The 27,398-nt window shown below is 42.1% G+C and overlaps 1 protein-coding gene and 1 long non-coding RNA gene across 3 annotated transcripts in view; one reads left to right on the top strand and one right to left on the bottom strand.

Annotated features, from left to right (window-relative positions):
• Window positions 1-672: 672 nt before the first annotated feature.
• ABL2 (ABL proto-oncogene 2, non-receptor tyrosine kinase) overlaps window positions 673-27,398 on the top strand; it is a 46,605-nt gene continuing 19,879 nt past the window's right edge. Inside the window, exon 1 of one of the 2 annotated variants that reach the window (XM_083845883.1) lies at window positions 673-893. In XM_083845883.1, coding sequence (XP_083702009.1) covers window positions 725-893 — 169 coding nt within the window. In that variant the 5' untranslated portion in view covers window positions 673-724. Of the gene's footprint in view, window positions 894-20,452; window positions 21,798-27,398 lie in introns of those variants that run through there. The other variant, XM_083845885.1, reaches the window with a different exon arrangement.
• LOC310903170 lies at window positions 16,125-26,845 on the bottom strand. The gene is made up of 2 exons (XR_014587316.1): window positions 26,618-26,845; window positions 16,125-20,382 (listed from the first exon to the last, which is right to left on the bottom strand). It is a non-coding gene; the product is annotated as an uncharacterized lncRNA (long non-coding RNA).

Consider the following 27,398-nt stretch of genomic DNA (forward strand, 5'->3'; position numbering starts at 1 on the left):
AGGGTGTGAGTTCTCCTTCTGGGACTGGACCGCATGGGAAAGCGATCCCACGTTTAATCCACCTGCTTGGGCGTGTAGGCTACAGCCCAGGTAAGGGCCCAGCTTTAGCCTGCAGTGAGGCTGCGTTCTGAGATTGTGGGGTCACTTTGCCATCAGTGGGATAATCCCTGGGGACACGTGCAGTGACACCGATGCAAACACCAAAGTCCGAGCTCAAGCTGTGATGGACGCGTGGCCGGGCATCGCCTCGATGGCGATGGGGCTGGGCACCACCAGGACGGGGCTGAGCCCCGCTCCTCGCAGGGCAGAAACACCGGGGCCTTGTTCCTGAGCGCTGCAGGTCTCACCCCAAGGTGTGAAGGAACCCGCTGGTGTGCAACATATCGCGATATGGGACGGCCACGAAAGCTGAAGGGCCACTTGGAAGGGACAGAACCCGAGCCGCCCAACGCTTGGAGGAGCACAAAACGCCCCGCCGGAGCTGCGGCTCCCCGCTCCTTCCCCGCGCCATCCATCGCGACCGCTGTCGCGACGGGCGGGGGCGGGCTCCCCGGGAGGACCGGAGGTGGCTGCGGGAGCCGCTCTGCCCGCTCCGCCGGCGCTCTGTGGTTTAAGATGGCGGCGGGGGCCGGGGGGGCGAGGCCGTGAGCGGCGGGCCGGGCCGGGCCGGGCCGGGCCGGGGGGCGGCGGCATGTGAGCGGGGGCCGCGGCCGGCAGCGCGGCGATGGGGCAGCAGGTGGGCCGCCTCGGGGAGCCGCCCGCCGGCCTCCAGCACCACCAGCAGCAGCAGCCGCGGGCACCGCGCGGGAGCAGCGCGGGCAGGCCGGCGGGCCGCCGGCGGGAGGCGGCCGGGCGCACGGCGGAGGGCGGCTTCAACGTCTTCGCCCAGCACGGTGAGCGGGGGGAAGGGGCCGCGGGCGGCCTGCCGCCGGGCTGGGGGGGGGGGGGGCTCGGGGGGTGGCGCCGGGCAGGGCACGGCAGCCCCGCCGCGCTGCTGCCACGTCCCGGGGGATGCTCGGCTCGGCGCGGGCCTGGCAGCGGGCTCGGGGCCGGGGGAGCTTCCCCGGGGCTTGGGGGGGGAGGGGGTGTGCCAGGGCTCGCCCCCGTGCCCAGCGCCGCTGCGGGGAAGCGGAGCTTGCAGCGCTCCGTAGCTGTCACCGCCGAGGTTCCGAGCTCGGGGTGTGTTTACAAGAATAAACGTTACATGTGCTTGCAAGAGTTTACCGAGGAACTTATAACGTGCCCTTCTCGATCTATAACTCGCTGTTGGTATTATAGAGCCCGAAGCAGGAAAGGAGTTGGTTTTGATTGAGGTATTACAGCTGCCCTCCAGTTTGCAGCTGAAGTTATGCCTATCCATTTTTATCTTATCACTGTAAACTGATACCAGAAATGTGCAATGCAACATGATCCATTTGTAACTGCTCTTAGAAGGTGCCTAAAATTTCTAATCCCCAATGTTTTGTGATTGTTTTATTATTATCATCTCTGTGGCAGCTCCTTAATAAAATTCACAGGTTTGGGAAGGTGTGATGAACCGAAACCTGTCTGCCTCAGCAAGAAGATTGAGACTAGGTTTGTGGATGCATCCGCAATACTAAAGAAATAAATCTGCTGTGGAGAGCATCACTGGTTTGGCTTTTTGTAGTGGAGGGAGGTGTCAGTGTTTGTAGACCAAGGCTGCTTCTGACAAGCAGCCTTGTCAGAATTTCTTTTGCTCAATAGAATAAGCATAGGCGAAAAGATTAAGGAACATCCAACCAGCAGCCTAAATGTAAATATCATCTGCTGTGACTGCTGACATGTAAGTATCTATCAAAACAAGACTGCATCACTAAATTTGGTTCTTAAATTCTCAGTGTTATCACAGCTCTTGAGTTCAGGGAGCAGTATCAGCTGGGAAACCAAAACAACTCTGTGCTTGCCGAAATGCCCGACCCACTCTTACTGCTATTAAAGCTAAGGATTACTTTTTCATTGCTTCTTTCAACCATAGTTATCATCAACTTTTTACATGATTTAGTCTGTCATTGGATTGTATTTTAAAGGCACTTGGGGAGAAACATTAATCTAAAATAGAGACTATTGTAAATTCACGATGTTAGGGAGCAGATCTCAGAAGCTACACACTTATCCTGGTTCTTTTAGTTTGCTGTAATCTATGTCTTCAGTAGCAGAACAAAATTGCTGTGTAGACTGCTAAGCATGACTTAGCAGGCAAAAGTACTTCTGCTGATGGGAATCTGTCTTTAGTGTTTTGGTACCCAGCTGACTACTTTGTTCTTGTTCTTACAAGGCAAGCATATTACGAGAAACAGCAAGGACATCTGTGGGAAGTATAGTTCGGCATGTAGGGCCTTACAGTTACTTCAGAGTAACGCAGTTAAGGTTTTCTTGACTCAAGTGCATCTTTTCATTTATTGCTGCATGTTTTAGTAGTAATTTAGTGCAGCATCCTGAACATGTCCTTCTAGCTCCTCCCTCTGTGCTACTAAATTTTAAAGGCAGAAGGTAGGGAGAATTATTTACTTGTAGTGGCAGGGAAATGGAAAGAAAAAGCTTTCTTAAGCAGGGAGGCACGCAAAACAGACAAATTAATGTGCTCTGCCAACCCTTCTGCTCTGTCTTCCATAGAACTAGAAACAAGAATAAGCTTGGAAAGCAAACAGGCTCTGAATAAAACTGTTCAGTGGCATATAAAAAGAGCGTTTCTCTCTTATAAGAGCGATCATAACTTTTAAAGTAATTTCTCTACTACTTATATTGCCTAGACTATTGCTTCAGTGGTAAGGTAATATTTTACTTAGTTTTTTGTTGCTTCTGTTATTTTCTTTGCAGACTGTAAAGGAATATTGAAAGTGCCTATTGAAAATAAGATACAGCTTTCTGTTCTTTTAGATTATAGAAATATTTTCTTCCTTTTCTTCTTTGTTTCCAATCTAGCTTTTGAGGGTTGCGCGGCAGCCTTCAAACTCTTGTCCTTGGTGAATGCTTCAACCCTGTTGAATTGTTCCCTGAGTCCACATACGTTTCAGTAGACATAAGTGAAAAGCTCACTATTAATAATCTATAGCAAATGCTAGTTAAAGTTGGGTACGTATTTAAAACGCTTGTCTTGGGCAATAACCAAAGATTCTTGTCAAGTTCCTGGATTTGGCGTTAACTTCCTTTCTCAGAGAAATTGTTCTCTTGCAATCCTGATTACCCTTGTCTGAGATTTTTTTTTTCTCTCTACTCCTATTCTTATTTTTCACTTACTGACCTTCTCCTGTTTTACTTAACCTGGCTTCCTGCTGGCTTTCCTTAAGCGCCACCCTTCTTTACTGAGACACTCTTGTTGCTGGTGGTATTTCTTGATCCGCATTCCTTTCTTCTAGTTGTTTCTTACTGAACCTGACCTGTCCTGTCTCCTGTAGGACATGTATTCACAGTATGTGGAAAGTGATGGAAAACACACAGGATTATATGCTAGCACTCTTGGACCAGTGACTAAACCAGCCAGTCTAAGGATGAGCCTAGGTTATCTGCCCTCCTTGAGATGTTCATTGAGGTGAGGAAGACCACCTCTTAACTGGGCTAGATCCTTATGGTTATACATCCCTGTTTTAGCTCACGTTGACAGGTTTCAAACTGTTATCTCAGGAGTGACATGAACCTTGCCAAGGACTCTTGCCAAAGCTCATTTTGACGGGTTGCTGCTTCTTGATTGTTTATGAAAAGGATCGAAGTAAACGAGGTTTTCGGCCTTAGACCCGTTTTGCCACAGGATTTTGAAGAACAGGTTGCGTCAAATGAATTAAGTATAATGTCTCTTATGCTAGGCTACCAAAAACCTGAGATGAGTATTTTTAAGCAATTAACTTGAAGTACATTTGTCTACAAAAAATGGAGATTGAGTTGAACCAGTTTGTCCCAAACTTATTTGCTGTGTTACAGAGGTTCTAGCTACAGCTGTGTAGCAGAAGCAGTACAGATATCCAGAAGTAACGCCTATATGTATTTATGGAAGAAACAAGGAATATGAAGATGTTTTCTGCTTTATGGAAGGAATATGGAAATCTGTATTGTGGCACCCCGCTATTCTGTCATGGAAACAGATACCTAGATTCCTGGGGAGTTCAACTCACTGTGGTATTGAAGTTGAACAGACCAGACCTAAGCAAGCTGATACGCACACGTTATTTCTTATCAGTGGAGCAGAGTTCTCCAAGATGTAGAGGATGATGATGGATTTTGCAGCCTTTTGCAGTTAGGCCTTCAAACTGCCTCACTCTAGCATTCCTAGCACATAATCTGTGATTTATAAAAGCAAGCAATGGATCATCAAGCATGTTGGTTGCTAGTAAAGTACTAGAAAGGAAGAGTGTAAACTGAAGGATCGTTCAAACACTGCTGTTCCCATTCACACTGCTTCAGAGTTAACTGATACCACAGAGACAACAACTGAGTTGGGAGAGGCTGCAGTGAGCACTGGTTATGATCTAATTCCTACAGTCCAGTGCAGCCAGGAAAGAAAAGAAGTACTCGGTGCTGTCACAGGTCAAGCTTGCTTTCCCTTTCAGAGAAGGAACAGGGTAAAGAACAGGAACATAGTTTATCTCCTTATCCTTTCATTGGTTTGTCTGAGAGAAGATGTACAACCAACAACAACTGACAACTTCCAAGTTGTGTCGGCTCTAGTCGGCTCCTTGTATGACCTTTAAACAGTGACATGCTCAAATTTTCTTTCTGAAGAGCAGTGATAACCGTCTACTGTACCAAGATATTCTTTGGAATGGTGTTAGCATGCTTTTCATCTCCGAAAAGACTTGCTGAGTGTTGTAGAAAACATACTGCAGGAAAATCAGATTATTTAAATCCTGGCTGGGAAGCCTTTGCTATACCTGTTTGCGATACTGCTACAGTTGCCTTGGTGATATATTTTGGGGTAATGGAAGGCGCTGCCACGCTTGAGCTTTTGATCCAGCAGGCGCAGGACATTTGTTCCCTGTTTTGTTTTCTAGAGGAGGAGTTTAGCAACCTTTTACTCAGTGCATCAAGGTCAAGCAAGATAAGCCTATACTTTTAAAAATAAAATTATCATTAAAGCTCCCCTAAGGCAGTTAGAGTGCTGTGCTACATGATAAAAACATTCTAAAATAGGAAGAAGCACAAATAACTATCCCTTTGAAATTCAGTGAAACTGAAGGGTTAGATACAGGAAAATGGAAAGAAGGAGAGAAAATAGGGACTGTTTAACAACTGTACTTTGTGGGCCTCCTAAAGTGTCCTTTATTTTTCATCCCAGTGAAAGGCAGCAAGCTTGAGCCAGAGCTACTTGCCCGCAGACTTTCCTGTCAGTAAATGCCCTACGCAGATGGAATATAATCACTGTATTCAGCGCCTGGCTCTTTGTACTGTAAATCAGAAATCTTGTGGGACCATTATGTATAAATAACTCTTAACTAATTATTTGGGGAATAAAGGATAGTTCAGCTAAGCATCTAGAGAAATGTCTCCTGTAGAACATGAAATCATAGGCTCCTTGTTCTCTGCTGCATCATTCTCCATGATATCCGAATTATTCCATTATTCCTGCAAATTCGGTTGCATTCAATGCTCATTTTCATAACTGGTCTTAAGTCAGAATTTTTGCATACCGTATTTTACAAGTGAGAAGACTCTACCAACTCAATAGAAGGGACAATATAATGCAGACTACGGACCTGTTTTAATTCCTAGCAGATTATATTTTTTTTTTTTTCTTAAAGTACTTTTCATATACACAGGGGAACACAGTCTGAAGACGACAGGAATGAAGTTACTTCAAACCATGGTAATCGGAACTATCTTAAAAATCAAATTTCAAAGCCTAGGCAGATCTCTGATTTCTCAGTTCTCTTGTAGCAGATGGTGTGGTACAAGTTGTTCTAGCAATATTTCACAAACTTGCTGTTGCTTGCAAGTGCAATGTTTTGCAGAAAAAAATGTTGGATTTTTTTTGGAAATAAGGACACGGCCAAGTGAACATATCAATGGGAAGTGACTGTGTAAGCTATTGGACACAAATTGTCACAAACAGTTTAAATCATCTCCTTTAATCTAGCTGGACTGACAGCTCACATAATTAAGAGTTAGGAGATGGTTGGACTATCTCCTAGAGGTGCTGTGGCAGGGTTGGCTTTGGGAATATTTCATTGCTAGTGCTAATTACAGATTCTGAGACAGTAGGCTTGAAATCATGTTTTCACTGGTGTTCAGAAGAAGCGACCTGTTCTGTGACCCACTTACTTCAGCATATGTCAGGTTCCTAAAAGCAGGCTAGTCCTTGCTGAAGTCCAATCATACTTTTTAGATCTTTGTTTTTTAGGATAAAGCTAGATGATCATTAGCATGATTTATTCTAGCCCATTTCTGTTAGTTGTCACAACTGTTTCCAGTACACTTACCATTAAGCTGCCTTCTAAATGCCAGTAACAGCTGACTAGTTCACACTCATAAGAATCCAACTAATATAAAACCAAGAGAAAGAATTTCATACTTATTCCAGTAGGGATACATGTGAAAGTTATTAGAAGTAGTGCAGGGAAGTTGTCTTTAGTGACTTGCCAAATTTATTTTCACCTGGTCGTATTTAAAAAAAAAAGCCATGGATGGATGGCTGCAGCCTAAAGCCCCGCCTATATTATAACTGTTTCAGAATCTGATGCCCAAAATCCCAGCTTGCCAAGCAGTTAGTTGTTCTTTCAACGGTGTGTAATTATGAGTGACATGGAGCTTGGTAGCTGTAGTGAAGAGGTAGCTCTTGGTTGGCTTTGCAGGTGAATTTGCAAAGGAGAATCTGCAAGATGAACCTGCAAAGTTGAATCTGCAAGTTCCTTCTTAACAGCATTCAGAAGAGTATTTACTGATAAAGTAATATTTCTCATAGTTGCTCGGACCACCAGGAGACTGTCTCTCTCAACAGAGCAGGAAAGAAACACAAGCTTGCGCCAAGTGTGATAACACAATTGAGTTTCTGGATCTGAAAAAATGTTTTTGTCACCATTACTGCATCATCCCTGGCATCTGTCTGGTTTTGCGGTTATGAAATACTTTGTTTTATTTTAAAGGCTGATCTTGGTATTGTCCATGGAGATTATTCTCAGTAGAATAAGTGACTGTTAGAAAACCATTGAGGCTTCCTGTTGGTAACACTGAAAACCACAACAACAAAGCTCAGTTATATTACCAATATCTGCTCAGGAAGTTTCCTGTGCTTTGTGGTCTTTATATAAAAGACATACACGTCTCCCAATACCAACTGTTTATCTGCAAGAGTGTAAATTAATCTTTTAGTAGACAGCTTTCATTAGCAGCTAAATCAGCACAGGAGTTTCAAAAAACAGCCCAAAAGCAACTTTGCCATTTCTTTGGGGGGAGAGGAGATGAAGATTCACAGAAATACTTCACTAACAACTGGATTGGTTTCGTTTCAATTTTTTGTGGCTCTTAAAAGGCCATTAAATTTATTTCTCACAAGAGTAAACTTTTTTTTTGTAAATTCCTTTCCCTTTCTCCTGTCTCCTTGCCCAAACATGCAGAAGTATTTCTGTCCACAAACATTGTCCTTAGAATCTTAATCTTACTGTGCTATTTCCATTAAAAAATAATTACATGTGTTAATAAACTTGGAGCTTCATTTATGCTGATTTGCAATTACTCTGTGATAATAATCACGTGAGAACTGGAACTACAATTATGTAAGAGGAAGCGGTCTTCAATGAATGAAAACTCATTTTCCATAGGGCAGTTTTGCAATCCCCCATCCTTCAATTTGAAGGATGATTACTGGTTTGGGGCTTGGCCTCTTTTCTGCCTTTTTTTTTTTTTAACAGGACAAATACTGAAGTGAAACTGAAGCAGCTGCTTCTTGATATAAGCTGTATGTGGCAAAGGCATAGGAACCATCTCCTGGTGCTATTTGGGTCAAATTAGGAATGACATTAGAGGAGGCGAGGATGAGAACATTTTGTATTTGTGACCCTATGCACATACAAGCCTATTTCTTCTTCCTTTTTCATGTAATAATTCCAGCAACAAAGGCACAGCAGAGACACACTTGATGCTATTTGTTATCATCTCACCTGGGCTATGTGGGGTGAACAACTATGGAGAAGAGTAACTCCAGAAAGACAGATAATGCTGGGAAGGGAAGAATGGGAATGAGCAAAGACTGGAAAAAGAGAAAAATGTAAAAGATCTTTCAACCTCTCCCTAATACTGCATTTTGGTACATGGGAGACTTTATCTCAGTTGCTCAGCTTTGGAGATAATCCTTTAAAATACCGTCTTTGGTATATTTAATGCTTGTTGAATGAGACAGGTGGGCCTTCCACACTGATCAAAGTTAGAAGTGGGTTACTGCCTGAGGTCCCTGTAATGGGCGGCATGCCAACAGAGGGATTTCCTCATGTACCTAATGACTGATAGCAGACACTAAAATCCTGAGGTGCTGGAGCACAACCAACCACAAATCTGCAGCACTGGTCATTTTGGGAAGGAAAAACTCACTGGCAAGATCTCTTCCTTTCATCTTACCAGAAGTGGGATCAAGAACAATTGAACAGTGAATGCACATACACAGTCCTTTTATAAAGAGTTTGCACATGGGATTTACAGTGGGTAGGCAGAAGATACAATCACTTTTGTTGCAGGTTGTGAGCGCAGCACCATAGCTAATTTTAAATCAGGTGGCAGGCTTGGCTCTGGTTAAAAGAAATGATATCAAGATTGACTGCTATGGTGGTCGTATGTAGCACAGCTCATGAAATACTTCAATTTTTCAGATTCTGTAGCCAATTAAATCCATAATTTTTGGAACAGTTGACCATAGAGGGTAGTGTGCCTGTACAGTAGATACACCAAAACATATAGGAGCTGCCAATTGAAGAAACGCTTCCCATCACAATCTGTGACCACTCCAAAACGGCCCAGCCTAGAAGCTTGCTAAAATATTGTCATATCCAAGTAGGTTAGTATTTAAACTCCTACATTTACCTGATACCTGAGAGGTCCAAAAAACGTTTACAGAGCACGGATAATGTTTTCTAGAGAAAAAACAAAGCTTTGTATGTTCTAATTTTGTAGCCCCTGTATTGTGAAGATAACCCTTAAAATCCAAGCCAGAGTGTGAATTAATACAACAAGGCCTTCCTTAGCTTACAGCGTCAACTCAGTTTCTCAAGATTATTTCAAAGTCTTTGCTGCCCTGGGTTCATTTTGCTAACCAGCGATGTCACGGAGTTAACAAGACTGTTCAGTTTTACTGCTGCTATTCAGAAACCTGTGGGAGGCTGTGCAACTGATGAGAATATCAATTTTTTGTCGCTGCTTAGAAAAGCAAAGAGCAGAAGTAGAGGAGAGATACAGCTATGCTAGTATTTCAGAAGTGTATTTAATAACAGGAGGAGACTGAAGAATGATTGAGATAGAAGTCCTTGAAGGGATTTCCAAAGAAATCATTTTGAAGTGCTATTTCTGGTCCAGCGATCTAACATGCCAGAACTCGCCAATTAACGAAACGAAGATGATTGTTAAGATCTAAATGAAGTCTTTGTTTATGCAAACTTTTTAAAAAAACTGATACAAGTTATATCATCTGGGAAAAGTGAAATGAACTCTTCGTAGCCATGCGGATAGCGTTCAAGACCTTTTGAACTAGCTTGCAGCATAGCTTTCCTCCCCTACTAAATCACTGGCTCCAGCAGAACTTGAGGTTATGCTGCCCTGAGCCAGCACGGACTTACTGCTCGTGTTTAATGCAGTTTCTTCATAGAGAACCAGTTTTAATTGTAAAGCTTTCTTTGTGTCCACAGTTCACTTCAGTACAAGCGAGAGAAACGTGTCCTTTGTCTCAGAGCTGATTTGTAGTTCCTCTCTCCCATAACTTTTTTTTCCATCTTTGGAGTAGCTATAAAGCAGCAAATAAAATCGCTCAGTCTAATAGTTGGCAGTTCCCTCACTCATATCTGAAGTTAAAACAGCAACTTCTTCGAAGCTGAACTTTAAATCCCTAAGTGTCCTACATGTGCTTTTTAGAATATCCCTGTTACTAACAGAGTTGTGTCTCGGTAAGGATGCCGTTCGAATGGCGTGCTGATTACAGAAAACAGGCTGTGGTACAGATGCTCTGAAATGTTCTTTGACCACTTTGTGGTGGTATTACTCCATTCTAGTTTGTTTTCAGGCTTTTTTTCTTTTACTGTCTGGATTGGCCTCAAGTAAGCGGTGATGAGGTCGATCATTTGTGGCAGTAATATAAAAAAAATAGCGAGAGCCTGCTCTCTGTCTACAGGCTCGGGAGAATTCTTGCACTGCCTCCTGACTAGAAAGATGAGGGGATTTGGGTATTTTTTTTTTCCTTTTTTTTTTTTTTTTTTCAGCCAGGGAGAGTTGTACAGCCTGGGGAGGGATGAACAGTGTTTTTGTAATTGATACTAGCTTGAAAGCTGTGCTCTGCCCCAATTACTCAGTGAAGCACAGCGAAATACCTTTCACTAGTTACAAGTTCTGTGCTTGTTATTCAGTACTATATTTGTTGGTTTTACTAAATTTTGATTTATGGGTGCTTTTAAAATCCCAAGAGTAAACAGAGAAAGCAGAGGTACTGTATCAGATGAAAAAGGCTTTCTCTGAGAAGATCCTTAGAATAAATAGGGAAATGGTATCTCATGTCTGCTCAAGAAGCTATGTGGGTGTTGAGGTTTACAACGTAGTTGTAAAAAAAAAAAAGAGCTGTTTTTTCATGTTAGAAGCTGAGACTTTTTTTTTTTAAATCAAAAGTCTGATTTGAGCTACAGAAGAACACCTAGCCTGCTTTTCATAGTTTTCCAGAGATGCATTAGGTGGCGTAGGATGGGTGCGCAAAAGCAGTAGATGCTCAAATGACAGTTTGCATAAGCCTGCTATAGCTATCTAATGAAACGTATCTAGCAGGTTCAACTCTTGTCCTTGTCATAACAGTACTGCTAATTTTGCTTTGTCAGAAAACGCTTTAATTTTCTGGCTTTAGATCATCATAATTATTAAATATTTAAATTATTTAGGGCAAAACCAGGAGGGCACTACGGTATAAATCCAAGCCATTTAGCTGAGCAGTACCTCACACACGTTAGCGCCACATTGAAATAAGCCAGATGTTTAAATCTGTCAAAGCTGAGCTTGTCTGGAGTCTTGCACAGAAGTTCTAATTCTTTCTTTGATAAGTCTTGATAGCTTCAGTCTATTTTTTCATCAGATAGTTAAAGGTAAACTTTAGTGAGACACTTGCGTCATACCATGAACACAAGCTTGCACCATAACAGTAGAATTGCAACAACTTTTTTTTTTCCCGTGTGCACCTTGCGGAATGTTTCTGCTAAATCAAATATTTTTCTCATTTCAGGGTTTAGTGGCAAAGCACACAACTTTGTTTCTAGGTGCAGCCTAGCTCTTGAGTTGTGCTCACCTGGCCTCTCAGGACCCACACAGCCCCAGGTGGATAGACTTAGTGCCCCTAGTACACCCACCTGTGTGGTGGGCTATGGAAACTGGCATGCCTTACAGCAATGTAATTATGGACTGTTTAGACTCAGGTGAGCTTTGCTAGTTTTCTTGCTTTACACATGGGGGATGGTATCCCCAGGTGCTGATTAACAGCTAACGTGCACAATTAAACTGCAGCTCATACATGAAGCATTGCTAGTTAGCATTTGTTCCTGGACAAGGACAGCACCTAAGGAACCTCTTAGTCTCTTTGCTTTCTTTTGCCTTGCCCGCTCCGCACCAAGTTCACCTCGTTGCTTTTCTTCGGAATGCCCATCGCATTGCCAGCAGGAAGCAGGTGAGTTTGAAGCAGAGCTATCCTGGTAGCTGAGGAGCAGGGGCAGCACACTGAACTTGAAGAAAGTAAAAGGATCAATTGCAGCTGCTTTTGTAGGAAATTATTTTCCAGCTTACCACGAGATGGTGCTACAATGCTTTGACTTAGTTTATCTGTTACTAAAAGGTTTTTCTGTTAGTAAATTAAAAGTAGAGTTTTTCAATATTAGTGTGTTTTAAGTAACTGTTGGCTTAGGAAAGACAAGATCCAAGTAGCATAAGGCAGATGTAGCTGTTTTAAATTGTAGTGGATACGTGTTTATTTTGCTTTTGCCTGTAAGAGCTGAACTGCTTCCTTTTTAGTTTTGTTTCTGTTGGGCTTTATCCTAGGTAACTTCATCTACCAGAAGGAGAGGTTTTCCAGGCTGTTTTTGTATGAGAACGCAGGCAACCTTTCGTGCGTGAAAAGACAAAGTCTGATACTTCTGCTGGCTGACCTGAGCACTCAAATTAGAGCTGCTTCTCTTTGCTTCTGTGTGCTTTTCTCATCATGGCAATAGCACTTGCCTGTTTTGTGGAGATGTTTAGACTTAACTTTAGCATAAACACACACAGGAAAGCTGTCTGCAGGCTAGAGGTTCGGTCACCCACTCTTGTCTCATCCTGTAGACTGTTTGAGATGTGTTTGTTGTGGTTCTAGACTATTCCAAAGCACTTGTGGCATGATAATAGGTCTGAAAGGTTAGTGTTTGTGTTAGTAGTTCGACTTGTCTTGAAATGCAAACTCAAAACACTGCTTTACTGGAAGTTAAATCAAACTTGCATAAAGACCTTGCAGTTCTAGTGACTTGGCACCAGTTAGTGAACTTCAGCGTGCTATACTTGGTTGTGGGTATTACTCCACCACCAAACGAGTGAATTGCAGTAGGCGTTCGTGTAGTAGCATTGTTGGCTGGGAGACAGGATCTCTGCAAAGATATCCTAAACTTGGTGTTAGGGTTTAGGCACGTAAGTACCAGAAAATCAAATCACCTGACACTACTCTGGTGTTCATCCTTGACTGCTCAGCTGTGGGGTAGTTGTTACACTACATTAGGACACATTTGTGTTTTTCTAAAAGTCACCTGTCATTCCCTTTAGTGCTAGTCAGTGACAGGCCACATTAAAAGGAATACATAAAACAGACTACTGGATCATAAAGGTCATAAAACAGACTACTAGAAAGGACATAGGAAAATCCATTTAAAATATAACTAGGACTCTGGCTTGCGTATTATCATGTAAATGCAAGAGCATGAGTTCTGGTATGCAACAGCTGTCCGTTTCTTCTTCCCCCCACTTTCTTAATTTGCTATGAGGTTGAGGTGTAAGTGCATTTCAGGCCTTGGCATCTAGCTTTGTTACATCCACCCACCCATTATTTCCTCTTACAGAAAGATTAAAACACTGTTCATCACAATTATCCCCAATGCTCCACCCCCTAGCCTCCTGGGAGATGAGCTTGTAATTTTCAAAACCATAAAAGCTGTTACAGAAGCAGCATCTTGGTTTGTTAACAGAGAAACAGGCTTTAGGATATGAGCTGCTCTGGCACAGCAGCGCTTCAGTTCACCAAACCGAAGGCTAGCCTTCCAGGGGTTGCTCTACAGATTTGCTTTTAGAAATTAGGTAGTTATGCAGTGTGTTGAGAAGCAAGCAGTCTATTCTGAATACCCTTTGAAATGAGGGTTGTCTGAGGCTGAGGTAAAAGGCAGCAGAATCGAATGTCCAGCAATAGGTGCTGGTGACAAATTAGGAAGAATGACTATTTCCTTTTGCATGAGCATTTAGCATTCTTATGCAGCTGCCTGTATCTTTGTTTTGAGCCATATCCCACCTGAAAATTAGGTGAAAATCATGACAAACCAGCTAAGTCTGGTCTTTCTGTTCCTTCAGTATATAACATTCAAGTCTGTGCTGTGGTATCTTCTATTACATGCTGCTGTACCACCTTTCCTTGCTTTAAATCTGCTTTCTGGCCCTGCTGTTCCTTTCTGTGGTGTTTGACATACATGCCCCTTGTTTCTTCTGTGCTTTTAATCCTTCCTGTCACTTCAATAACTTAATTTGCCTGTTTTTTCCTTATGTTCTCTTGTCTGGAGCAGGTCAGGCCCTCATCCTTCTTGTCCTTTTAACATGGGGTCTTCCTGTCTGTCTGTTCCTTCTCTCGTTGGAAGAGTTTGTTCCCTAATCCTTTGCTGACAAATGAAGGCTGCCAACTTTAGAACCAGGAATGCAGACACCCAGGGATTGAAAAAATTTTTTTCCTTCATGAAGATACCATCTTTGCTTAAATACGAAAAAGTGATATTGATAAAAATTCCAGCAGTTAAGAAAACTACTTTCTGTAGTACTTAGCTGTTTAATCTTTTTTCCTCCCGTTACAGGTAGGGTAGTAAGTATATAAAAGGAAGACAGTTTTATCATAGAGATAAGAGGCACGAGTAGAGAAGATGGTTTATGCAACAGATCTCTAGCAGAACTACTGACACTTTGAATTGTATGCTAGTGTCCTTTCCACAGGACCATGCTTTCTTTTCCAAGTTCAGCCATAGGGGCTTTCTATTGTGCTTTGTCCTATGATAGAATTTCTTCCTTTTTTTTTTTTTTAATGCTTGAATTTATCTTGTTTTAAACCTACTTCATTAGTATGAGGAAGTGTAGGGGAGTTTGTGGAGACAGCATCAGTAGTTTGAGACACTACCTGTTTACAAACTCTCATGCACTTTGTCTTGAAAGCTTTATTCACTAGTTAGGTACTGAAAGGATTTTGTTGTGAAATCTCTGAATATTGCATTTTAGGAAGGATGGCTGCCCAACACCAGTTTTAGTCCTGCTTTGCCACAGCTTCCAGCGTGATATTTAGCGAGTGACTGTTTTTTGCTTTATCCCTTCCTCTGTGTAGCAGGGATATCTCCCCACTCTATAGCGCTGTCAAGAGAATAAAATATCCAAACTGTGAGGCTCTGTATCAAGTGCTACAAAAATATCCCATGTAGTATCAAGTCATAATATTAGCATGCCCTGACTGAGCACGTTCTGTAGGCTGTGAATTTAGCGCATGTGTGAATAAGCATTTACTGCTAGCAGAAAGCACAGCACGCTTAGCTCTAGTGAGGGCCACCACCCACAGAGCAGGTTCAGCCTCAGCAGCAGCCCACGGTCTGGGACCTTACCCCTCTCTTTTCTCCTTTCCTACCTCCCTGCTGGGATGGAGCTGAAGACAGAGTGAATTCTTTCAGTTATTAACAAGTGTTTCAGCCAAATTTGTGGATCTTGCTGTTAATTGTGGACACTCGAGCAAGCCAAATGGTTACCTACTAGAAGGTTTGGAAACAAGTCTGACTAGAACTTTTACCCTCACTGGAAGAGATTGCTGCGTCTTGTGACAAGTCTGGAGAACAATTTTGTCCCTAGAGAGCAATTATCTGCTTTAGAGAACTTCGCTGTTTGGGATGAGATACTCATACTGCTGTTTCCTGACTGCCTCCTGTGTAAAAGAACAGACACTACCTTATGACATGTGTTCTCTCTCAACATTACAAGTTAGCACTCACACAATTTTAAATCTGAAAAAAAAAAAAACACACCAAGAACGATTGCATCTCAGGCCTGGTCTCTGAGGAGGAATGCTCAGTCCTTTCAGCAGCGTGCCTCTGAAGACAGCTGCGCAGTTAGCGTTTGTGTCTGCCAGGGTCTGCACCCTCCGCAGTGATCCCCACCCCAAATCTCCAGACAAAAACGGGAGACGAATCTCAACAGCTGCAGAAGGCTCAGATTATGAATCTTAATAAGGGTAAGGAGTTATTTGAAGTGCTTCTTTTCATAAGTCTCTAATGATGGCTGTAAGGGCTACTACATATTCCCATTCAAGTTGTCAAGATAATGCTAACCTCTTCAGAGAGACGGAGTCGTGGCAGTGTGAGCCTGGGTAGATGCCCACATGCCTATAAACATAAACAGTGCTCATACACAACATTGTGGCGGTTTATACTCTACCAGCGTGCCCTTTTCCTCTGCCCAAGTCACACCTTCTTTACACATGCTGATTTTTCCTTAACTAGGCTACCACCCTTACGTGATATACTGCTTTCATAACATTGGAGAAGTGCCCATTAAAACTGGGTTGAGACCTCCACACCCAGAGTTGAATATTTTTCCTCCCCAGTTTAAAGGAATGACCTGCATTTTATGTATTTGTCTTAGATTACAGCAGCCACCTTCATGTATTAAGAACAAAGCCAAGCCTGTCGGTTTCTCTGTAATTATGTTATACCTGTCATTATGTAGGAAGCCCTGCCCTGTCTTCAGAAGTCATTAGACTCCATCTATTTTAGTTGGATGAGTCATTTAGTTTCATTCCTGCCGTTCATGTGCATCTATTGTCAATTGTAATTTCACCCTAACAGGGCCAACTGTAGCAATACCAGTCATATGAAGTCCGTTATAAATAATCTCTTCACAACATTCAGTTAGGTAATTTTCAGAAGTTGCAACGAGGATTTTCAAAGTAAGAATAGTTGTCTTATTTTCTAAAATGGATGGAATTTTAAACTGATGCAAGAAATAACTAATCTCGGAAGTAAAGTTAGCCAAATGGTCAGCCTGCACCCTCAAAACCAGAGAAAACAAGTACAGTGGTTTTGTCTCTTGTGCCTGGGGGAGAGCTTTGTGAGTTGGGTTTAGGATGACTAAAAAAAACCAAAAAACTAATAGACCTTATTAGCATTGCAGTTCTTTAGCAAAGTTGCTATCTGAAACAAGCCCCTTAAATAATGTCCTTTAATTTAACTCTTTGAAATTCAGAAGTGAGTTAACTCATACTTCAAGAGTGAAAGGCAGCATCTCTTCATAAGGCTACTCCTCCAAGTTTCTAGGAATAGGGATAGATCTTGTCTGGTTTAAGTTTCATTTTTATTTTTTTAATGTTAGTGCTTATTGAGTTCTTAGCTCTAATGACTTTCTGCAGTGCTACACATGTATGCCTTTAATGAAAAGCTGGCTACAACCCAGTGCCCATGGACAGCAGCTCTTCATTGCTTTAATTGAGCTGGTGAGATTGACAGCTGAAGGAAGAGACTGGCTGTCCTTCAAGATGAGTTAGGTGCAAACTTGAAGTAGGATAAACAAATGGATTATCTGACCAATTTTTCTGCCAAAAAAAATCTCAGTTCTGTGAACAAATCTGTTAATCTAGTTTCTCTAGTAATTAGAAATTAAGTTCTTGCACTAGTAATATTCTGCATTTTAATTAGACCAAATTCCCAATGTAGCTTTTTGACTAAACAGTCACATTTGATATTACTAATAAAAGTACATACCGACCTAGTTAGTCGGTCCTGCTGAGGACCAATTGTTTGATGTATTTGATGTGACAAGTTGATGTTTGACATTACTCAGCTTTTCCAGCTTCAGACCCTGAGGTGTGACCCTGCATATTTAAACTAAGGGTCTTTTTAGAGAAAAAGATTTCAGACTCCACACATGTCTCTGCTGGGTACTAATGAGGCTCTAATCTTTGTATTTCAGTGCTGGATTTATGTGCTGTTTTCTTCATGGGTGCTTCAGGGGGGTTTCATTTTTTGGTCACAGGCAATCTACTGTTCATGGTGAAAGAGTAACCTTAAGGGGTGATTGCCCCAGAATCTCTGCTGCTCCTTCATGCAGCAACTTCAGCATCCTTGGTGAAAGCGCTTAAGTGTGCTGAGTGCTTCTAGGTTTCTGAATTTCAGCTCTTGGTTCAGTTTCTCCAGGGACTGACTATGCGGGCTGTATAAAAATTTAACATTGTTTTGCTTATATAATTTATTTTAGATAGCGAGAGATTAAGATCTCAAAGCAATAATATGGTCATATAAATATCTTTCCTTGCCTCACTTTCCTCACTGTTTTTGACAGTTTTGGCTCAGTTCTGTAACCTATGCAGGAAGTTGTTACTCCTAAGCACCTCATGCAGCACAGTCATCTTGGCTTTAAGTGCTTAAAGTAGCTTGAAGGCAATGGGGAGGCTTTCTGGCAATGATGATGATGAGTAGGAAACATGCCATTAATTCTAAAGACCCTTCAATTAGCTTTCAAATATTAGCTAGCTTCTGATTCTCTAAAGTCTTCCTGAGCTGAGAGACCCATTTGAAGCCTACATGGTACAGCAGCTTTCAGTCTCAAGTTAATTGTATCTGCTGCTGGATGCTCCATTGCTTGCAGAGTAGCAGTTCTTCACCTGCAGCATGCCTTGTAGTTACCTCAGAGGTACTTTTTCAAAGAAATTTGGGAGTTAGGTAAAACATCCCAACAGCATGGAATTCAAAGAAATGCCCTAAAAGGCAGGGGGTTACATTTTTATAACTCAATGACATCTCAACAAGCCTGCAGTGGTGCTAAGAGGTCTCCATAAAGATGAGATAGAAAAGCCTGTATCTATGGAAGCTGTCTACATGGGATGGAAAATGTTCTGCTTTAACTACTGCACTGAGGAGGGCTATGGTTAATTTTGAAAAAAATTAAATACAGGATTGCCATAGATAACTGTTGCAAGTAGTAGAAATGTAACTGAAAATATCTTCCCCCTAGCTACCAAAAGCCAGAAGTGCTTTTGCTTCCAATACCTGGACAAAAAGTGTAAGGCAGAACTCTGTCCCTCCATTTTAAGAGGCAAAGCCAGATGAGTTTAAGTTCACTATGTTTTTAGTTACTCAGATGTCTGATTTGGAGTAGGTTTGTATTAAAGAGGCTCAAGAGGAAGAATGATTTTGAGAAGCAGTTGCAGGACTGCCTGTTGCCTTGGAATGTCCAATTTCAAGACAGCACCTGGTGTGCTGCTATCAGCCCAGTAGTGAGCCCTGATCCCAAAGGAAGCACTTAGGGTGGCTGGTTCTTGAAGGGATACAATACAGCCCTGTGTAATCCAAGCAGTCAGCTGTCCTGACAACCTATACAGGCCAGCAACAACTGGGAATGTTTTTCAGTGGAGTGGGAGGAGGAAGGAATGAGGTGGAACTCTGTCAAATTTGAAAAAATCTTAATTTAACAAGATAAAGGAAACTTTTCTTGGCCTCTCAACCCAGAAGATGCAGGGGCACCCCATGCAAGTTCCCTTCTGGATGGTGCAGACATTGGTCTTAATCCCAGCTCAAAATTTACATTTCATAGAACTCCTAAATTAAGCAGTTTTACATATCACCCTCAAAGCTGTATGGCACAACTGGCAGAAATCTGGCCGTGAAACTGAAGGCAGCTGAAGTTCTGTTGTCAGATCTTATTTTCTACCTTAGGTTATATCATGTTGTACTTCATTAATTTCCCCACTGTTTGATGTGGTAGAGCACAGATAGCAGTCCTCCTGTGGGCTGGGGTACTCCTTTCAGCTACTGGGTTTGATTTCTCTGCTGCACGACTCACACAAGGTCACATTTTTGCTTTTGTTGGTGCATGCCCAGTATCAGTAATAATTTGTATCAAATTGGCTGTTTGTGATTCTACTTGCCACTGCTACCATTGCTGCTGGTGTAAAAACGTCTCAGTGCCCTGGGAGGCAGGGTAGTACTGGTTCATCCTCCCAGTTCGCGATGTGCTCTACTCCCTGTCTCTACAGAAAAGCCCGTTACAGACCTGATGTTGTAGACGGATGCAATTTAGGAGCTAACCAGCGCTTTACAGAGCGAGAGGAAATGAACTGCTGAGCAAGCAGCAACGTTGACCTCCCACTGGGAATTTCCAGCCCTTTCCCTCTTCCTTCCTTCCTCAGAATACACACAGTAAATAGAGTAAATTAACCGTTTGGAGAGGTGGCACCAAAGCAGTAATGGAGAGCAGAATAGCTGTCAGTTAAAAACTACTGACAAGATAGTGCCCAATCCTCTGAGCATCCCAGTCATGCCACCACAAATACTGGCAGCAGGAGGGAAGTCTGACAGCAATGCCAGCATTAAGTGGGAGGAAGGCTCTTTAAATAACTAGCAGTGGGTCTTATTCCCGGGCTGTGTCCACATGGAGTTGTTGTTTTACCCTCTGAACAGGAGAAGTTAGTCATGTAGTTGTGTGGCAGGCAAGTGACAGAATTAAATCATTCTTGCTGCTTCTGGTTGCTGGGTCTGTTTTAGAAGAGGATACTGCCTATCATTTCACACTTCAGTTCAAGAACCTCGAAGCAACAAATGAGAAAATAGATTTGGTTCAAACTGGAGGAGTGGCACTATTGAACTTTATCACCGAAATAATCCAAAAGAATGCTTGTTCCCAGAGCTTCTGCATTTTGAGGGGCAAAAGCAGCATTGGTCCCTTTCCCTCTTGTTGTTAACCTTGAAATGCAACATGTTGAATGTTTGGAAAGTATTCTGGAGTAATATCATTAGCCTTTTTCCAGCGGCCTGTTGGTAATCACAAAGGCAGGATACTGGGTGGTGTGACCCAGCATGGCTGTTACATGGCTGAAGAATCCCACTTGGCAGCTAGCTGACTTGTTTGGACATCCTGAAGTGTTCTGGTAAATCCGAGAGGCAGAACTTGCTTTTCCTGTCTTACTTCCTATAAATGTGGTATAGCTTGATGTTAATAATCAAGAAGTACCTGGGCTTCTTACTAAGAAAAAGTCATCAAGTTGGTGCCTAACTTTACAGTAGATGCTACCTCCACAGAAGTGCACATACATAAAATGCACATTTGTATCTTAGCTGCACAAAGTTCCTTCAAGTTGAATATATTGGCTAATATTACCTTTATTTTAAAGCTTTTATAATTGTCTAAAAATACCAGATCTCTACTGAATAATATCCCTTACAAACTTAAGTTATCCTTAATCATAATATTTTATTCATTTGCCTTTATCTTTTGTAAGGAAACTGACTATTTTATTAATACACCAGCAATTCAAACAGTGACTTTTTGTACCTTTGATTACTTTTAGATAATGAGTATTGGATGTGCTCAGTCTTACTACTGACTCTTTTCCTTCAAAACTGTATTAATTCTGCCATAACCCAGAAAGGATCTTCAGAAATTATTTAATTGAGTATATTCTTGTTTTAGTAAGGTACTGAGACACACAAGGTCTAAACACTGCTGTTAGGAGATTTGAAAAAGCAAACGTAGTGGCACAGGCTGAAACTGAAAAGCCATCTGAACTGAGCTAGGAATTCTATGGCCGAGGCTGGGGTTGTGTTACCCTGGTTATTTAGCAGCTGTTGGAAATAGCACTGGTGAATGGAGTCCCTTGTCTGGTCAGCAGAGCCAATTACAAGTGTCTGGGTTTAGCCAACAGGAAGTGGAACAGCAGCCAGTAACTAAGTTTAGTGTGATGGATGTGTTTCTGACTTCATCCATGCGTATTTACGCTGCCCCATACAAAAGTGAATCAGCCCATAGGACCGAGAAGGAGCAAGACAACTAAACCTCCCTCAGCCAGGGCTTAGCTGAAACTCAGACTGTGGCTCTCCTAACGAGAATCCATAGTAAGAGTCTTCCCTGGTGCTGAAGTTAAGACAGCATGCAATATTTGGGCAAGTATTCATGCTCAAGCTGGGCTTTACTCGGATAAAAGGAAACGCTGGTTTAATTTCTAAGGCGTATGTATTTCAAGGAGACAAGATCACAAGAGTGTTTTAGTCAAATGAAGTAAATATTTTAAGAAGGAAAACTCTCTTTTGTTTAAGAGAAGAAAATGGCTGTGGACAATTGCTTGAACAGCATCTTGGTTGCTGACAATTGAGGTTGACAGCTTTGTGATTTATTTTTAGCTAGAGAATTTTGTTTAAAGCAGAAGTACTTCAGGCTGTGTAGCTTTGGCAGTTGCTGCATATTCAGTGTGGGTGGATGGAACTGAGAAGTCGCATCTGTGCTAACAAGCATTTTGGGATTGCATTAAAAAATTAAACTCATGTACTGGAAACTGAAGCTGTATCAGCTCACCTGGGGAGCTCTACCCTCCGAATATCCTCCAGAAGGTAAGTAGTGCTGCCTGTCCAAGGCAAAAATAACTACTTAGGCCTCAAGTTGTGACATCAGCTCAAGTTTGGGCTGTCAGATTGGCACGCTCTTTGACTTTTGAGATTACAAGTCAGTGAGTTAGACTCTACCCTCTCCATCCAAGTTTTCCCTCTGGCTAGAAAAGCTAAAAATAAATTTCAAAAAGCCAGCTGAGAAATAGATTAATGTGGTCATTGTTCCAGGTGCTGAGTCTAAGGAGAGTTCCTAATACTGTAGGACTTCTTATTAGAAGTAATTATGTCACTTGGAAAGCAGCTTGGACATTTATGTCATGTTAACTCAAAGGTCTGATCAGTTGTTGCTTTACATCTGCAAAATAAACCTCTCACCAGCTACACTTTGTTACTGTAGGTATTTCTGGCTTGCTATGGGGTCAGTTGAACCATGATTCTTTAAGTAGTCTTTTTGCAGAAGAGCTCTTCAAATGTTTGTCCTAACACTGTGTGAATAAATAGCAATTCATTTCTTTTTCTTAGAAGTAGATAATGCCTTGACTTTGATCTGGCCAGTATTACTGACTCCTCAGGAATTCCGTTGGAGTGAAGTATAATCCACATTAAGCAACTTCTCTCCCAAAGCAGTGCTTAAAAAGAAAGCTAAATGACTTGCTGTGAGCTGTCATAATGTGTGGCCATCCCACCTTTCCTGGAGAAGGACTGCATGACCTAATCCTTCCTCTTTATACTGGAGAGGTTTACTGGAACTTACTGCGACTAGGGATATCAGGTAGACTTTTGATTTACATGTATACAGTTTCCCGGTTATCTCGGCTGGTGCCCTTTCATAGCACCCCTTTCCCTGAAACTGTCACTGTGGGAGTAGTTGTAGTCCACTCTAGGCAGGATTCAGAGGAACAAAGATTGGGACTTCATTGTACCGAATGGAAAGAGGTACGTAATACAGAGCACCTAAAGGTGGTGGTCTCTTCGCTTGTTTCCAGATACCAGCACTGGCAAAGCTAACTAGCTTTACAGGAGCTAAACAAATCTGTGTAATTTCAGGTAACAAACATTTTGTTAAGGTATTCAGGATCTGTGAAAAGGTTACATGTACAGTTTTTCATTCTAAAATCCTGTTTTGTCTGTCATTTTTACTTGCATTAGAATCTTTCCCACTGCAGGAGAGTGTTTTTATCTGTCATGCTGTTAGGTTTTGCTTCCTCACCCAGAGGCATACTCAAAAAAAGTCATATTGGTGCTTTGAGTTGTGTTGCCTCTGACTGTTCCCAGTTCCTGTGGCCAGGTCCATTGTGCCTTTTTTTTTAATTGATGCTATGTCCAGCTCCCGTGATCACATGAGTTCTTCACCTTAAAGCGTTTCTAAATGCATATAAAAACCTGCATCATTTTGCTAGCTGTGTTTATCCCAAAGTCACCTTCCTGCCAGAGTTCCACAAGGACAAGAAATCATCAAGGTAATAAGAGCCAATCTATTGAGTTAGCAGCATGTGTACTGAAGATGACTGATACTTATCTGCTTTGAAATCACGTAAAACTGCAATGCTGTCAAATGCTTCAGTAGAAGGTTCCGTCCCTTACAGCCTATACAGCTGATGATCTATGAAGAGATTCACGCATCTTGCATTTAGCAAGGAATGGATGAAATTTTTCAATTAATACTTTGGAACTTAAGCTTGATTTATTTCATTCTGGATTCTGTACCAAAATAACACTTTACCAAGAAGTGGAGAGAAAGTGGGGAAGTTCTACATTAGGCGATAATGGAGAAGAATGGCATACCATGTGTGTCACTAACATCTGAGCAGGGAAACGGGCTGATGGGCACCTCTGGGTGTTTGATAGCATTAATAACAAATGGAGAGGATAACTGGAACCAGCGAAACAGAGGACAGGCAGTTCCTTCACTCAGCATCTGTGTTTTCTCTTTTAATGGTTAGCTAGACATGACAAGGTCTTGAATTTTTCATAGCGGTGTAATTAGCTGAGATCGATGTCTCTCTCCTTCCACCAGTTACTTCAATTCAGTGATACCAAATACCCAAACCTTGCCTTCATTTGGATTTTCATATCAAACTAGCCCAAAAGCACTACTGTGTAAAGACCCACCACTTTCACCATGAAATAACTGCAGGGGAATACCTCATGCAGCACATGTTCAAAATAAATCTATTCTTAAGAGGTGAGCTATATGGAGAGTTTTGGAGTTCTCCATATATTTCACTCTTCAGTTATGTATTGATAATTAAGGCAAGAAGTCACTACTAGTTTGGCTTGAAACCTGATGTGAACATGATGCAATTTTGTCTCTCTGAAGTCTCCTCCCATTCTGTCTCCCTCAGCCTGGGACCATAAATAGAAACCTACTCCTTGCCCACCCCAAGCTCTTGGCTCCGAGCTGTATTTCTTGGCTTTATTCAGTGGGTTGTTTACGGTACTTAAACCTTGCACCACTCTGTGGGAGGCCCAAAGACTAACTATGGATCTGTGCTTAGCTCAAGCAAACCACGTTATTAAGAGTCTGGTTGCTTACAGGAGAGGAACACCTAGGAACAGCATTCAGTTAGGCTGCCTGTATTTTACCAAAGCTATATGGGAGCTGTCTGAATCCCTCTCAGCTGTTGTTTTTCGTGGCCACATGTATGTCAGCAGAAAGACTAGGTGGTCCGTTGAGGTGAGGCCTCAAGTCTGGTAACAGGGCAAGGAGAGTTCAGAGGTCTGTTTCTGTGCTACCATATTATTAGACAGCAGCAACTTGGCCTGCTCAGCACTGGTTTGCTCCTTAGCACGGAGTATTTTTGGTTAGTAGGAAGCACTGAGACTTGGCTACGGTAGCCTTGTTTCTGAAAAACTTGATCCTGTTCCAATCATGTCAGCAAAATAGGAAACCCACTCGCTGCTGTTATCAATTTGTTTCCTTGTTAATGCAGAAAGCCTCCCACTAAAAAGCTGGTTGAAGTTCTTAAAGTCTAGTGTGTAAAGTGATGTACATTTTGAAGATTCAGTGGGAAATGCCAGTTACACCAGGAGCCACCAGTTGTTACGTGACAGTCTATTTCTTACACTCCGAGTTGACCAATGCCTGTTCTTTGGTAGTCTTTGAAGCTAGCACATAAAATGAGTCTTTGTGTAAAGTAACAGTGTGGATATTTATATGGATATTTAGTTTGAAAACCCTAAGTGGAAATAGAGTAAAAGATGTGGTATGTACAGGGGTCTTTGTGGCCTTATATTAAAGTGTCCCTTTGTATTAAAGAAATATATACACACCCCCACAGTATTGTTATTGGTGTAAAATAATATATCAAATTGACACTGTATGTAATAATCAGCATTTACCCTATAACCCTTTCTTTGTCTCTCTTCCTTCTCTTGAAAACCCAGTCACTTTGGGCTGCTGCCAGCAGCCCCAGATCCTTTTCAGGGCTGTATTGCTCTTTGCACGTTTCTTTTGTTTGATTAAGAGACATTGACTGTGGGTTCATAAATTCAAAATGGAGCAAGGTTTTTTTTTAGAAGCTGCTTGAACTATACACTTCAAAGTAGTGTAGTCAGCAAGATTTCCTTGTACTTAACTTTTCCCCCATTGCTGGAAAAAAAATAGAGAAATACTTCAAAAGGGATTAAGTAAGTGGTACAGGAAGGGTAACCACTCTCAGGAAACAGCTTTGAAGGGCACCGCAGGGAATAGTCTGAAGAGCTGCTCTGCCTGAAAGGTTTCTTCTTCCACCGAGGAAGCTGAGCGTACCAGAACGAAGAGCCTGGCTCGTCCACTGACAGCCAAGGGAATAGGAACAGGAAGCTTGTCGTGGTGGATGCAGATGTCAAGGTAACAGCCTACAGGGTAGAATAACTATCTAGGAAAATCAATTGTAAAAGAAATAGCACTTGTCCAGAGGTTGGGAAGAAGCCTGAATTTACTCTGCCTGGGTGCACACAACCGGCCCTTACAAACATCAAGGCACTGTGCAGGGACACCCATGTCCTTCCCATGCCAGTGCTGGCACCAGCTGATGGCCATCGGGAGCTCGCTAACAGGCCTGCCGGTCACAGGGCACCACTACTCAGCGAGGGGGGCTAAAAGTAACATGTTCAGTGGATTGGTTTGCAAGCTACATTTTTAATCCAACTCAGCTTTCCCCTAATCCTTCTTTATTCTGGAGATACCAGTTACTCATCTATTTTAACTAATGAGTAAATTGGTTGTTAACTTGCTTAATTATTATAGCTAATACTAATTGACATTTGCTGATGCCATTGCAGACCCACCTGAAAAGCTTATTTGCTGCAAAGCTCATCCCCATTTTTCTCAGGCTATGCTGCCTTTCTCTACAAATTCTGCTTATTCTTTGTGTATCAACAGATACACCAAGACTGCTTGAAATACCAGTGTGACTAAAGGCATCCAGAGCATATAAAAGAGAGTAGAAAACAAACTACAAGAGAAAAACAAACGGGAAAAAGATAGCCTAGGGACTCCTAAGTAAAGGCATCTCAACTTCTGAGTATTGGGTAGCATGCTGCAAGGTTCACTGAGCCTCATTCTGGAGGAGAAGGAGGAAAGGTCACCCAGTTGTCTGAACTTCTGGAAGACAACAGCATGTTCCTGTCCTAAGGTATTTCCTTTGGCTGTGTTTTTCCACCTGCATTAGGTGATGGTGGAGGCACAAAACTCTTGGTACAGGCCACACAGGGAGAAGTAACTCCTTGTCACCACAGCATATCTGTTTGTTTTTTTTTTTTTAGAATGGCTTTTCACATTCACAACCTTGCACAACACAAATGCAACAATGCAACAAACCCAGTTGCTCATTTCTTACCTTTAGTCAAAGCTCCGTCCTCCTGACGTGCTGTAGCTGCCTTTCTCACGTAGCAGTGGAGTTTGCAGATTTAGAAATGCTGGTGGGCTGCAACAGCCTCTCTCCCCCTCCCAGAGGCCAAACCACTTGCTTCCCTTTCCCTGCTCCCTTTTATACCCCTTTGCAGCCCACCAGCCTCCCAGGTGTGAGACTGCCATGGTGAGTGCTTGTTCTTTAACTCTTCCCCTTCCACATGTTAGGAGGAACCTGGCCTGCTGCAAACCGTACAAACTTAGCTAGAAAACCAAGTCTTTTAAAGGATTCATCAAACAGATTTTAGGGTTTTTGAAAGGTAATTTGATGACGTCCTTTCACAGAGTTGACCTGAACCCTATTAAATCATTAAATGTGTAGCTCAGGCATACTGTACAGCTCTTGCTTTCGGTTTCTTTCTGAAATCCTAAAATGTGTAACAGTTTACTCTTTCATTGCTCATACATCTCCTAGACTTGTATTTTCATTCATGTTTCCTGTTGATTCATGTAAATAGTGGCATTTATGTGGAGTGGAAAAATGAATCAATCTGGGCGGTCCCCGTAATGGGTGATCTGTTTTGTAATTTGTGCAAAGGAACTTCTCCAAGGAAACAATTTATTTTATTCCAAACACTTTGTTGCCTAACTCTTAACGGCACAATATTCTGTCTATAGCTCATCTCAAAATTGTTTCAACTCGCAGCCCGGTCCCCACATCCTTTGTTTGTTCAGCGTTTCGTGAGAAGCTCCACCCTTACTTCCAGCTG

The sequence above is a fragment of the Anser anser genome (genome assembly GCF_964211835.1).
Source record: "Anser anser genome assembly, chromosome: 8".
NCBI lineage: Eukaryota > Metazoa > Chordata > Aves > Anseriformes > Anatidae > Anser > Anser anser.